We start from the raw sequence: 15,568 nt of genomic DNA on the forward strand, positions 1-15,568 counted from the left end.
TTTATCAATGTACCGTCCCTCCCGCAGTGATGCAGCCATCTCTCATGTGTGAACGTAAATATATGTATTGGACTTAAGATTAAGATTATTTTATAGACCTAAAATTAGACCTTATAAACTATAAAAACATAAACACCTAATTTAGATACCATACCATAATAAATTGCATTTGTGCGGCTAGCCTTATTATTGAAAAAAATAATAGTTTGAGTTGGTGATCAAGGGAATCCCCAGTCAAAAAGCTTTCAAAAAGAGTCGCAAACGCCATTCCGTTATACGGTTATACTATGAACTTCGGTTTTGTAAATGTTTCTGTTTTTTTTTTGTTTACCCAATGAAACCCCTACATTCTACAACATATTAATAATTTTTGTAACTAGAATGTAACAACACAGCGACAGCAACGATAATGAGCTGTGGCTGTCGCTAGATTCACTATACGTTCGCTAAGTATTGTAAAATGTTACGAAAATTGGAATACTTAAGTAGATAGTTTCTACGTCAATGTCACCAGTCATACATTGAGTGAATTGACATTGTTATTTGTTATTTTTGTTATTAAAAATATAATTTCAAAGAAATCAAACAATACAATTGTTTATTGTTAAAACTGTATAGAAAAATACATAATTGTAAATGCAAATAAGTACAAATAATAATTGCCTATAAAAATATTTATTTTTGATTGATTGAAATAAAAAATGGACAGTGAGTTTTTGCAACTGCAATGAATTTAAACAGATTTGCTTTATAATCTTAGTCTACCATGTAGTTATATAAAATACTAGAATAACCGCCGGCGGCTCCGCCCGCGGTTTTAAAGAAAAACTCGCATAGTTCCCGTTCCCGTGGAATTTCCGGGATAAAACCTATTCTATATTACTCGTGGATAATGTAGCTTTCGAATGGTGAAAGAATTTTTAAAATCGGTCCAGTAGTTTTATGAGCTTATTCATTACAATCAAACAAACAAACAAACAAAGTTTTCCTCTGTATAACATTAGTGTAGATGCATTTTAAATATATCCAAATCTCTTCACAATTTGATTTAAATTGTGTTAATAAATATAAATAACTAAATAATATTAAATTACAATCACACTGTTCAGATACCAATACTTCTCCAGCTGCTTTCCAAGATTTTGTCTAGTAGATCCAGACTTAAAATTTACCAAATTATGCACATCTTGTATCATTAGGATCCTTTCTATTTTTCAGATATATTGGATACATCAGGGTTATATTTTAGTGGAGATTTTGACACCCAAGTAAAAGAAATATTACAGTACATTAGAATGAGTAAGGAAGATGTCGAACATATGCAAGATCTTTTTGATGAACTGCAAGACATCTTTGAAAGAGTTTGGCAAGGTAAATATTTGTTATTTAATTATCATAAACATTTTTACTAATTTCAATCAAAGTTTCCACTATTTACAGCATATCAAAAGTTTAAACGAATTTGAAATGCAACTTTTATCAAATAATTGACTTCATGTTTATTTCAGGTTGTCAGTTTGAAGTGTTTGGTTCTGTAGTTACGGGTCTGGCATTAAAAGACAGTGATATTGACATACTTTGTCATCTTCGTCCATGGCTAACCCAACCGAGGGCCATCTTTGTTGTCCAAGCGAGGAAAATTCTTAATTTATACCGCCATAGATTTCGAAATATATTAGCTATAACTAAAGCAAAAGTGCCCATTGTTAAGTTTTACCACATACCAACCAGAAGACACTGCGACATAAGTTTCTCGGGCCCCATGGCGGCATACAACAGCCACTTATTGGAGTACTACATGATGAGTGACGAGCGCGTGCTACAACTAGCTCTCATTATCAAATACTGGTCCAAAGTGCATCGCTTCTCCGGAGAGAATCTGATGCCAAATTACTGTTTGACCTTACTGGTTATCTTTTATTTACAACAAAAAAACATAATATGTCCGTTCATTGCTTTACAACAAAAAGACGACGTAAGACTTGTTGACAATTGGAATACAGCTTTCACTAAAATAACACACAAATGTGACAAAAATGAGAACTTGTATTCTTTGTTAGGGAATTTTTTTAAATATTACTATAACTTAAAATTCGATAAATGTGTAATATCATTGTACACTGGACGAATAATAGAGAGGGAAAAATTTATTGACGTACACAACGTGCCTCCAGAATTCAAATTGTATTCTGCGAATGTAAAGTCAGAGCTTTGCCAGCCACTTCGCTTAGACACGTATATGTGTGTGCAAGATCCATTGAACCACAGCCGCAACTGCGCAGTCGCTGTGCATCCCAAATTAGCAGAAAGAATTATCAACATATTTAAAAAGGCAGCAGAATTATATGATAAAGAGCCGAGTGATAATTTTCTTAGAAACTTGTTGCACACTCAAGAATCTCCCGTACCTACAAATAAACCAATATTCAGAAATGATCACATCAAAACGCATGGAATTCAAAAACGAAGCAACACAAAGAAGAACCAACGATCAATTGAACGTGCAAGGAATTTCAAAAGAAAATTTAATTATAACAGAAATCAACATAATCAACAAATAATTAATAATAATTAACAATAACAAATTAAATGACTGAAAAGTGTTGTTTTGTCAATTATTGTGATATTTAAGAGATTATTAATAATTATTGATTGTTTTGTTATATTTGTACCATATGTGAAGTTTAATTTTTAATATATTAAAAATGAACAGAAGAGTACTTTCACTATCATAGCGTTTTATTTTAGACTAGCTGTACTCCGCGGTTTCACCCGCATTGCTCCGCTCGAGCTCCTGTTGCTCTTGGCTTGAAAATATATAGCCTATGGTCTTCCTCGATAAATATCTAACACCAAAATAATTTTCCAAATCGGACCCTGTAGTTCCTGAGATTAGCGCGTACAAACAAACAAATACTCTTCAGCTTTATAATATTAGTATAGATGTATTTGAGCTCCAATCACCCCTAGACTGTAATTAATTTCCTTAGAAAACAATAATGTATATATTATTGTTTTCTAACTGACGTAGAAGCGGTCTATGCGAAAAAACTAGCAGTGAAAGCTGTACCGCGTTATCTACATAAACATTTTACCCTCAAACAAACATAGTACACGGAGTACGTGAATGTGTACGTACTCCGTACTAGTGAGAAAAAGATAGAAAATACATATAAACCATTAGCCGAAAAGTGTAAGCAACGTAACCTAAATGCAACCCAGCTAATTACCTGACTATAAACGGAAAGTGTATTTACACGTACGCCGCTTTTACCTCAGTTTATATAATATGTACTAGCTTTTCGCCCGCGGCTTCGCCAGCGTTTTGAAAAAAAAACCCGCATAGTTCCCGTTCCCGTGGGATTTTCGGGATGAAACCTATCCTATGTGTTAATCCAAGTTACCCTCTATATGTGTGCTAAATTTCATTGTAATCGATTCAGTAGTATTTGCGTGAAAGAGTAACAAACACACACACATCCTCACAAACTTTCGCATTTATAATACATATTAGTAGGATTCTACTGTAATTTCCTACTCAAGGCTCCCATGGCCACGGCTAGAGGGATATGGACTCCTTAGCTTAGGTATGCCGTACACAGTACACTGTACAACAATTATTAATACAAATCCTTAATTTTTGTAGCCTTTCTCATGTAGGTACCTATTATTAATGTGCATCTGCATGAGAGTAAAAATGTGTACAGGTAAGTACAATACATTTATAACATAAAAACCTTAAAAAACCATTTAAAAATGTATATTAAATACATATTATTGTAATTAAGTATTTTAACACAATAAGAAAGTCATAGAACCAACAGGTTTAAAAAAAACAGGTTATAAAAAAAAGGCTTTAATGTTCAAAGCTTTCAAAAATTAAAATTATTACAAAATAAATCGCTTAACTTATAAAATTAATATATCTATAGTGTGTTTATTTTGTCATAAGTCAAATAAAGAATAAAGAAAAAAAAAGTAGTCATAAGTCATTATTTGCCGCCATGATATGACGTCACAAATGCAATTTGCAAAGAGGGTAATAACATGATTATAAAATTAAAATGTGATCGAGACGAGTAAAGGCTAATTAATGATATTATTTGTAGTATGTATTTCATGCACCTATAATAATTAATTTATTGTTGAACTGAAAACTTGAATATATACATTTAAACATTATTCCAAAAAATGTGTATCTATGCTTCTAATTAATCTAATAATATGTCAAAATCGTCCCCATCTATACTTTTTTGGAATCATCTTAATAAGATTTAATTTCCTTTGAGTTACCCAAGAAGCTTATATCTAATGCACTGGAGATTTCAGTATGAACATTAACTTGTAACAAGAAAATATGACCTTGAATGACGCCTGTATGTTTTTTTATCCCTTTCACACCTAACTTGGCAAGTGGGTGTGTAAGGGATAAAAAAACATACAGGCGTCATTCAAGGCCATATTTTCTTGTTACAAGATAATGTTCATACTGAAATCTCCAGTGTATTAGATATAAGCTTCTTGGAGTTACCCACATATTATCACATACCTGTTTTGAATAACTTATTGATTTTTGTGCTTTTACTAAGCACAAATGTTTTAATCAATACATATGTATATTGTTTAAATGTGAATTGCACGTTAGGTAAATTCCTAAAAAATTTGTGTCAGTAAAAAATATGTAGTCATTGTACTCAATTGCATTTTTATATGATTTAAAAAAAAATATTTTGTAGTAGATTATAAACAATAACAAAAAATGAGATTGTTTGCGTGCTAGATAAAACTTTGAGGCACCAAACATAGTCTGTACTTACATAACACAAGTCAAAATTATTTCTGTATACGTCAGTAAAAAAAGACAATAAATATACCTACACATAATATGGTTTTATTGTCTTAATTTATTGAAGTACAAACAAGTGATCACAAATCATTTTGAAAAGTCTCTATAATAAATTGTACTTTTTTTTATTATGATTATAATTTGGGAATCAAATGTACTAAATAGCTACCTATTCCAACGAATTTCATGCTTCTAGGTATAACGAATGTATATATGTACTCTATAACACAACGTCATCATTACGGGCTACAACGACACTGTAGTAACAAATTTAAACGTGTTTTAATACCATTTATCCGAAACGGCTCTCGAATTCTTAACAACTACATATTATAATCCATATCATGATTGATAAACTTTTGATTTCACTAAAACTGGCGTAGAAAAATAAACAATCTGTACAAATCACGGGTCGTCGCTCGCTTCCGTGTCATTCTCTACGACACTCGTCACAACTTCTGAGCCGTTTAAATCGCTTTCTTTGAGTAGACCGTTGGTTAAATCGATTTTTTCTTCAATTTCTGCGTCCTTGTCCGATTTTGGGTCGTCCGCGACGGCTCCGTCTGTTTTTTTCGCCTTGAGGAAGGGTCGCATGAGCACAAAGAACCAGCCCTTGACCATGATGATGAAGAACTTGCCGAACTCCTGGAAGGTGGTCTTGTCGCCTTGCAGGTGTCGCAGCTGCAGGGCCGCATTGCGCGCGTCTCGCGGGAAGCTGACGCTGAGCGTCACGCGCAGGTCGTGCAGCTCGCGGTCCGTCGCCAGGATCTCCTGGGAGATGCGGATCTGTTTGTCCAGGAAGCTGCCCGGCATGTGGCCGTATAACCGCGTGAACCGCTTGCGCTTCCACACGGCTTTCCTCACGTCGCTGGCGTACAGCTCCACGTGCCTGTTGCCTTCGTTCTTGGTCTCTATAGGCTCCAGCGGCGCGTGGCAGATCTGCTCGAACATAACCTTGAGCACGTTCCGGATGACGCTCTTCCACTCGTCGTCGGGGATCCGGTCCAGTTCCTTCGCGTGCACGTTGGCGCGGTACTCCGTGCGGGCGGCGCCCGGGGGCTCCGGAGGCTTCTCTAACAACACGCCCCGCAGCAGGTTGTCGCAGCCCGAGCTTTTCTCCTTCTGGTACGTCGCGGCTGCGAGTTTGAAGTACGCCTTGATCTCGACGGCCAGGCGCGAGCCGACCGACGACGCGACATTGTGGCACAGCTCGAGCGGGTCCTGCACGCACATGGACGTCGTGAACTTCATCGGCAGCACCGTTTTGGCGATCAAGTTTCTCTTGTACCGGCTCAACTCCTCCGGCAAGGTGTCCAGGTCCGCGAAGGCCGCCTTCTTTATCGGGTAGCCGAGGAACGGGCACACGACCATATCGTCGAAGTTGAAAGTCGCGTAGTACTCGAAGAAGCCGCCGATGAGCTCCGAGATGGGCGACTCGTTCTCCACCTTAGGTAACAAGTCGTGGCGGTCCAGGAAGCCCGTGTTCCACTCGTCAATGATGAGGTCTGTCGAGGAGTCTCTTTGCAGCCACGCGACTGAAGGGAGGATCGAGACGGGCTTCTGCTGGAGGTAGAAGATGAGGAGCATGGTGAGCGCGTAGTTGGTGAGCCTGCCGCTGCCGGAGAATCCGTGCACTTTGGCCCAGTACTTCACGAGCACGGCCACGGGAATCAGCCGAGGGTCGGCGTGCAGAAGAAACGCGATGAGCTTGCTGTTCCGAACCCCCAGGAGCGTCTTAAAGGACACGTCGCAGTTGGTCTCCGTGGGCTTGTAAAAGAATTTCACTATGGGCGTGTGAGCGTTCGGTATCGAGTATATCTCCGTGAAAATTTGCGGGTACTGCTGCAGTATTCTCTTGGCCTTGTTGACGTGGTTCATGTTTGTGTACTTGAACTGTATGGGCAGGTCCACGAAGCAATCCGCGTCGCTCGTCTTGATGCCGAGCCCGGTGGTTATCGAGCCGAAGGGGTACGCGTGACATCCTGTAAACAAGTTCATGTTATTGTACGCAATAAATTGACCATTTTCTTTTTTAATAAATCTTAGGTTGTAAAAAAGATACACTGATATTTGTAATAAATTTAATAAAATGTGATGTGATATTATTTATTGTGTTTGATTCAACACCAGCATTATAAATTTAGAAATTATAGTGGAGTCATTTTAATGAGATTAGAATAGAGAAACATTTACATTTTACAGTTCATAAAAATTCAACAACGTAAAATTATAACGGCGGGCATTCAATGATAATATATTCATTCCTTTATTTCGTCCCTTAAAATTTAAAGATTTTAACGGATTTTAAACACGATTTATACATTATATTATTTGAATACTCGCGTAAAATCAAACAATATAATACTATTTTGTACCTGTCTAAATTAAATAAAAGTGTGTGAAATGCAGAGGCGGCTCGCCCTAAGGAGCGCTGGTGCAGTGAACTCCCATAAATAATTATAATAAAATCATACTCCTTAATTTCATTATTAATATTAATTATTACTATTTAAAATCAATCGTAATCGTAAAAAACTACTGTCAATACCAATGAATATATCCATCATTCCATACACCTGAATAATACTGTATTATACAGTAACGCGCGAAGCGGAGCGCTCACGATTGCGCTCCAATGAAAAAATATTTAGTACATTTCCTAATACGAAATCCAAAAGGAGTGAAAGAGAGGGTTTGCCAGTGCCTTGCGCGCGTGAAACAGAAGATTTTCTATGGAAAAATAGCAAAATTCGGAGCGCCGCTCCAGCAAACGTTGCCGGTTCGTTTTTACCGCCGCGCCTGGGCGCCCGTACACAGGACAGCGATTGCGCGCGACGTTGCCACTCTCTATATTAAACAAACACTCGACTCTCGAGTCAACTTCAATGCACGCGCGCGAATGCAAATTCGGGAATTTTCTAATTAAAATCATAAGATACGTGTTGAAATAGTAAATGTCCAATGTGTATTTGTGTTCGGAGTGAGACGGAAGCCATCCAACTAATATAATTAATAAATCGCGTTTAAAGCCTTTAATTTATAAATTAATAGTACTCGCGTAAAATCAAACACAGAAAGGTACTAAACCGCCCAACGATAAATTAATCACTACGACATATAGGAACGCGCCCAAAGTTTAAGGTCCGACGCAGATATGGCGGCGAGCAGCGCGGATCATTTTTCATTGTCAAAACTATTAAAAATAAATAAATATTTCAGGACAATTTTCACACACGGCACGATCTGGTCTTTTACTAAGCTTTCGCTTGTGTTATAGAAACCAAATGGTTGATAAACACACATATACAGTGGTGGACGTATAATTAGAAACACGTAACACAATGAAGTAGTCATCAAATTCATTTGTCATTTGTGTATAATAACGTATTAGAGATTAAGCATTATTTCATATGTAATAGAACACCCGTTTATCTAGCTTTATAAGAAATTGCTTAATTTTAATCAAACGTTAGCTTAAATTAATAAAATTAAACAACTTTAAGTGCAGTCTAATTTCCGAGTATTTTCAGTCTGGACAACAAATTAGAAACAGCATGGTTCGAGTGTTCCAAAGTCAAAACCTGTTGAAATGCAGCCAATATTTTTTTTCTTCTTCAAATATTTGCACCGTTTTTTAAACATTCTATCTAAAAGGTTCTGAAAATTAATTAACTTTGCAATAAAAATGGGTAAAAGTAAGATTTGTGACCCATCAACAAGTAAAATAATCTTAAGTTTACATTTTGACAAGAGCTGGAGTTACAGGAAAATTGCAAATCATTTAGAGTGTTCGATAAAAAGATATTGCACTTAAATGAAATAAATATGTACATTTATATACTTAGATAATTAATGCACATACAACAGTTCTTCACACAAATATTTGCCCTGGGTGGGAATCGAAACAACAACCTCTGGCTTGGAAGGCAGGGCCACTACCAACTCAGCATTATCCTTATTATAATAATATTCAGAAGCGCAGCGCGCTACCTTTTGCATGAGACGCTTCGATGCTTCTCGGGAATAACTTGTTCTAATTTGATTTTAGTATTTGAAGTGAAACTTCTTTATCGGGGTTGGAAAAAAATTTGTGTAACATTTTTACGTTACGCGTGACATTTTTCCGTTACGCGCCATATTTTTCTTATCCCTACCACGCGTGATTCGACGTATTTCTGTAAAGCTGCATATTATAGTAAATATTTTTTTGAAAAATAAGGTCATAAAGAAGTTTCACTTCTTACGTGTGTACACAAGAGTTAGGACACTCACCCGGCCATATCTCGCTGAGAACGCTCTGCAAATCGCTGTATAACCTGGATATCCTGGTGACCTCCTCCTTGGTTAGGCGAACGGCAGCCAACACCTGGTCCAGCTGCTGCAGGAAGTCACCCGACAGTTCTATCTTCGACGGCTCGATTATAACGTCTGCAATGAAGATTACATTTTATAAGTTATTGTGAAAACTTATATGCAGTGAAAGGGTATATGAATGAAAACTAAAATAAACCATTTAATGTTTACTTTTGTGGCATTCAAATCTATACTTAATATTATAAAGCTGAAGTTTTTTTTTTGTACGCGCTAATCTCAGGAACTACTGGTCCGATTTGAAAAATTCTTTCGGTGTTAGATAGCCCGTTTATCGAGGAAGGCTATAGGCTATATATCATCACACTAAGACCAGCAGGAGCGGAGCAATGCGGGTTAAACAGCTTTATAAATAAGAAATTTTACCGAATTGAAAATACGATCCTGTATTATGGTAAAATAAACAATTTTATTTTATGACATTAACCTGTTTTTGGCTCCCGTCGTATAAAACAAAGCATGGTTTATCGAATAGCCACATTTGATTAAAGTTGACGCAGGATTTAAATAACTGAAATATCTCAAAAACTCTTACAATTCTGACAAAGATTTTAAAATGTGTGACTTACTTAAAAATAATATATTTTTTAATAATTTTAGGAAGGCTTTGATCCGATATAAACTATGATACTTGATTGTATATGAGAATATTTTAAAGGTAAAGGAGAATGGCGAACTCCCATAGGACTTTGGGCCTGATCGTTACACTGATGATTTATGTGGGGTTAAATAGATAAAAATATACAGATTCTATAAATATAACAATTAAAGATCTGTTCTATGGGATAGCAGAGATATTGAGCATGTAACGTCACTAAAATTGAGGTTAGGTTTGCTCTAGTTCAATGAATAGCTTTGTTTCTTTCTAAGTAGAGGTAAGTTTATATCCTATAATATACATTATTTAGATAAAGAGTGTAACAGAAGAACAGTTAGGTAATAGAGATATTGGATCGAACTTTTATTCTTTTAGAGTACCTACCAAAACATCGTAGGTACTTATATATAAAATAAAACACGTTTTTTCATAAATCGTTTATTCATCATTATCATCATAAACAATTAACACATCATCCAGAAACTGTGCTGGCGGCATTAAATCTGGTTGATACCTTGCCCATCTAAGGTACCATATTATGCACATAACGTGACAGCAGCAACCTACAGTTCTTCTTCCTACTAAACAATTACAATAATACACTGTTATTGCTTCCCTTCCTATGAGAGCCCTCACCCAGCAAGAATGACATAGATATGTTGCTCTATTTCCAATCTTTAAAGAAATACTTTGTTAAAACACCTTTCATTTTTACTTTGAGATTTAAAAAGAAGATTATTGGCAACTTTTTACTTAAAATATTATCAAAACACTCAATAACTTAAATGACGAGGTAATATCCACTCTAATATCACTGCTCTAATTCTTTGATCGCGTTGAGAATCAGTTCTTAGTAAATGAAACCGTGTGCGCAATACAGAACGTCCACAATAAATGCATACACGTTGATGACCCAGAGTTACAGTGTCATCTTCATGATTTTCAATCCTCAAAGAATCATTTGCAAGTTTCCAGCATGCATCACATATGTGATCAGAGTGAGTGATCTACAAATTAATATTACAAGATAGAATTAATATTACAATTGGATAAAAGAAAGTGAATATATATATTAATATATATAAATCATATCTTATCATTAAGTCATATCTTCAACAACGACACTTCTATGTTAAGCATGGAGACGACAGAACAAATCTCTACGAAATTAAGGCTGGTGTTCCGCAGGGCAGCGTAATGGGTCCTGTGTTATATCTAATATACACTTATGACTTACCGACTAAAGAAGATGTTCTCGTTGGGACATTTGCTGACGATACTGCTCTCATCGCAATGCATGAGGATCCTGTATCTGCCTCGAAAATGTTACAGCAAAGCTTAAATGATGTCTCAGTGTGGCTGAAAGACTGGAGAATAAAAGCCAACGAAACGAAGTCGGTGCAAGTGACATTTACCCTCAGACGCGATACTTGTCCACCCGTTCAACTTAACGGAATAACAATTCCCCAGTCAGAAGATGTGCGTTACTTGGGTATATACTTGGACAGACGTCTTACATGGAAGAAACATATATTCACAAAAAGGAAAGCTCTTAGTGTACAGTTTCGCAAATTGTACTGGCTCTTGGCGCGTAACTCTGGCCTTTCACTGAACAACAAACTTCTTTTGTACAAGTCTATCCTCAAACCAATTTGGTCATATGGAGTTGAACTTTGGGGTACTGCAGCTCACTCTAATCTGGAAATTATACAACGTTTCCAGTCAAAAATACTTCGTATCATATCTCGAGCTCCGTGGTTCATTAGCAATTGTCATCTTCACCGTGACTTGTTTATTCCAACTGTTAAAGAGGAAATTCTCAAGAAACTTAAGACATATAAAAGCCGTATAAAAAATCACCCCAACATACTTGTCTGGAACATGATGGAGCCCACTCGCACTTTTAAGCGCATAAAACGGAGAGCTCCACAAGACCTCCTTCAACCGTAGAATCAGACTCACCATGATCATAGAAAATATTATATGGAGACGCCACTGGGCGTTTGCCATGCATGCCAACATTAAAACTTTTAACCACCAGCTTAATGCTTAAGTGTCACAATGTTTGTCCTCAATGGACTTCTAAACCACTTAACCGATTATAATAAAATTCGCACACCATGTGGAGTTCGATCCAACTTGAGAGATAGGATAGTTTAAACATGTAGGTACCACGGGCGAAGCCGGGGTGGACCGCTAGTATATATATAAAACAATGTGTGTTTACGTTTTTGTTTGATTTCAATAACTAGTACTAAATACCTTAGATAATACTAATCCACTAACCGTTAGAGGAGCAGCCCACCCTTGTATAATTGATATTATTGCATTATCTTGTAACAAATGCATACGTATAGCATTGTTACGATTAGCATTAATACCACAGTTGATGCAGTTCATATTTGTAAATGAAAAATCGGATGCAAAGTCGGTGTCCAGGTAGGGTAGCAGTAGTGAGTCGTAAAGGCAGGTAATCAAAGTCCGGTGTGCAAGCGTTGGTTGGTAGTAATAACAGAGATCGTCAGTGTCCGTAATACGTAGCGAAAGTCGATAAAGATGAAGAAAATAAGTTAACCACGAAACGAAAAACCTCAATCAAATGTCAAAAGTCAAACGACAAACATGACATTGTAATTAAAATTGAAGCGGCCAGCTACATTTCAGAAATATTCTTACAAAGTGCGGCCGCCATGAGTAAAAATGTATAGAATTACCTAAATAAATAGCGTGCTAAAAAGTTAAAAATAAAATATGTAACGCAGTTAACTTATATTTCTGATTTATAAAGCATTTGAATTTTATATAAAACTAAAAATGAAAATAAATATTCATTCGTTTTAATCGATATGTATATCGACTATTTTACTCCTGACAGCACTGAAAATCTCTGCTTGATAAGACCGGTAGTCATAGAAATCTAAATAACAATGCCGTTAGTGAACACATTATCTTTTTTTTCAAACATTTGTTTTCCCATAGAATCAGAAGTCAATATTTTACCAAGAATTATTAAAAATAACATAATGAATTTTAAATATATTATGATTTCTGTAAGGCCCTAATTTTGTTAGGTCCAGTTTCGCCATTCTCCTTTAATGTTATTCAGATTACACATGGCCATAGTTGCAAAACTTTCATTAATAAATTAACATAAATCAATGAATGAAACTCACTTTTCTCTTTGCTTTTCACGAACACTCTCCTATTCCATTGCAGATCTTGCTCCGAGAACGGTTTGATTGTCAGGAACTCGCCGTAAACACATATTTTAGCAGAATTAGCGATCGCGTCCTGTGAGCTCTGAGCGTCCGCCATTGATATGATTGCGAAATTTTTCATTGGTTTTATGTGTTTCACTTTGTAGTCTGCAAATGCCTCTTTGAGGTCATCTATCCTGGTGTACGGAGGGTAGCCTGAAATATAATTCATTTTTAAAATAAAATCTATATGTATGATACTGTTATAATAAATAAGTTTTTTATCTAAAATTGCCGAGTACACGTGTCAGAAGTGAAACTTCTTTAGCAAGACTCAAACATACCAAAATCGTCGCCATGGTGTGACGGTATTGCTATGACGCGTCCTTGAAATTTTACTCTCAACGCGCCGAAAGTTATGCTTCAATAATAAACAAATTACAAAATATAATGTCACCTGAAACATGTATTTTCAAAGGGTCAACGCCATTTTTGTCTGCGGGTTTCTTCCCTCTGTTTTCCCGCCTTTTTGGTGACGCCGCGGCTTGTTGTTCGACGAGCGCCATTTTTTATGGATACAATTTCTCACCTTGAATATAATTTTTAGTTATTAAAAGTATATTTTCACTTTATTTAGTGCTTTAAACAACCTCACTAATCAAAACAAAACTAGTTTATAGAGACATTTCTTATACATTTGAAACTAATTAACATGACATTACCAAATGAGCTTAATGTTTGCAGTAATTACTTCAAAAACAAGTCATTATAAACACATTATTTAATAATTTGAAATAAATAGTTTGTTTATGATAGCTTTTGCCCTGATTGTTTTTTAACTTTAAAAAAATGGAAAAAACTTATTTTATAAACTTTTAGAACTTTTAAGACCCATGGAGGGTTGTCGCGTAAAAACCACAGGACAGTTCTTTGGCATATTATGTAGTTAGATATAAGTTACATATTATGTAAATTTATTGACATTATTTTAAAAGAGCAACTATGGAGTTCCTTGCCGATTCTTCTCCATAGATACTGCTTTCCGAATCGGTGGTAAATGTTAAAAATACTATGTAATGACGATTCGAAAGTGCTACTAAATAGTAGTCTAATTGAATAAATGAATGTTTGAATTTGTTTGAGTTTAATAGCAACAATACTATCCTTATATTATAAACTCATATTATAAATGCCAAAGTTTGTGAGCACATATGTACGGATGTTGGTTTCTAAGTGTTAAATAGGCTATCATGGATCAGCAAGTGATGGAACTACTCCTAAATAATAATAAGGGTATACATACCACATGGGATTTTGATGGCTTCAATAAAGTAGTTAGGTTTCAAATAACCACTAGCATCACCCTCTGTTAAAATAACACCATTCTCCGATTCATAAAATTTAATTCCGTCATTCAGTGCTTTGGCCAAATCAATATATATTAGTACTTGTGCGTTTCTACGCAGTACACTTATAACATGAGGATCGCCGAATACACCTTTCGCTAAATGTATGTGCTTTCTTTGCATGTGATGTAACCCTTGAGATTTTATTTGCGGCCAGGCTTTCAAATATGTTCCATGGACAATTGTGGAATATTTTGGCTAGAAATACGTAATTATTATTTTACAAGTTGTTTGTTAAGTTTTCCCACATTAAAACTTCTGTTATTAGCAAAAAGAACTTTTTGTTTTTAATATAAATAATAATATATGTATGTAACCATATTATGCAATTAAATTAATTTATTTGTCCATTTATGATTTACAATAATTAATGTACGACAAATATTTCCACAGTACTACTGAAGTTGGAACTAATGTAAGCTACAATATAATAAAGGAAAATTTAATTAGGTAACAAAATTAACCTTAGTCCCTATAAGGATTTAAATATCAGATATCCATAATAATTATAAATTCTCTAAAAAAATATGATTATTTTGTTTAGTTTGATATTTACTAAGGTTATAGTATGATTCAAACTTAATGGCGGTTCAGAAGTTAGGTGCAGGTGTGCACAGGTCTGTACGATGTTCCGAGCCGCCATTAAGTTTGGATCGTACTATAGAATACTACTTCAATATCTATCATACTCACTTCCAATATTGGAGTCAGTTCTTCATTACTTATTTCTTTTATAGTATGCCCCTGATTAGCTTTAATTTCCCAGTTGTTAGAAATATTATTTAACTTCAATGTAAATCTTTGTTTATCATTATTTTTGACCACTCACACAATATCTGCTTGGTTGTATGTATGGAATGATTTGTGCCTCAATAGATCACTGACAGAGATGTATCCTTCAGAACTAAATTAGAATAATTTGATATTAATAAATTAGCAAACAAAACAAATTAATCACAAGTGTCAGAATAAATTCCCCCAATATCTATGGGGGATTAATACTTTTATGTTTTACTAGCGGTCCGCCCCGGCTTCGCCCGTAGTACATATTTCGCAATAAAAGGTAGCCTATGTCCTTTCTCGGGTATCAAAATATCTCTATACCAAATTTCATGCAAATTGGTTCAGTAGTTTAGGCGTGATTGAGTAA

The 15,568-nt window shown here is 35.5% G+C and overlaps 2 protein-coding genes across 4 annotated transcripts; one reads left to right on the forward strand and one right to left on the reverse strand.

Annotated features, from left to right (window-relative positions):
* The first annotated feature begins 519 nt into the window (after positions 1–519).
* Positions 520–2,729, forward strand: LOC149906854 (uncharacterized). Of its 3 annotated transcripts, none has more exons than XM_090103898.1 (3): positions 520–708; positions 1,219–1,371; positions 1,509–2,729. In XM_090103898.1, exons 1-3 carry the CDS (start codon positions 702–704, stop codon positions 2,573–2,575), a joined length of 1,227 nt encoding a protein of 408 aa, XP_089960024.1. In that variant the 5' UTR covers positions 520–701; the 3' UTR covers positions 2,576–2,729. The 3 variants fall into 3 exon arrangements, with proteins under 3 accessions (XP_089960024.1, XP_089960026.1, XP_089960025.1); XM_090103900.1 differs by having other exon boundaries at positions 547–632; XM_090103899.1 differs by lacking the exon at positions 520–708 and adding an exon at positions 725–908.
* Positions 2,730–3,845: 1,116 nt separating this feature from the next.
* On the reverse strand, positions 3,846–15,251 carry LOC149906855 (speckle targeted PIP5K1A-regulated poly(A) polymerase-like). The gene is made up of 6 exons (XM_090103901.1): positions 15,112–15,251; positions 14,316–14,616; positions 13,470–13,601; positions 12,989–13,228; positions 9,119–9,274; positions 3,846–6,828 (listed from the first exon to the last, which is right to left on the reverse strand). Exons 3-6 carry the CDS (start codon positions 13,576–13,578, stop codon positions 5,252–5,254), a joined length of 2,082 nt encoding a protein of 693 aa, XP_089960027.1. The 5' UTR covers positions 13,579–13,601; positions 14,316–14,616; positions 15,112–15,251; the 3' UTR covers positions 3,846–5,251.
* Between the last annotated feature and the right edge of the window lie 317 nt (positions 15,252–15,568).

Source organism: Colias eurytheme, chromosome 7 (assembly GCF_061535395.1).
Source record: "Colias eurytheme isolate Ceu_HAF_F1 chromosome 7, ilColEury1 Martin Lab GWU primary, whole genome shotgun sequence".
In the NCBI taxonomy this organism is placed as follows: domain Eukaryota; kingdom Metazoa; phylum Arthropoda; class Insecta; order Lepidoptera; family Pieridae; genus Colias; species Colias eurytheme.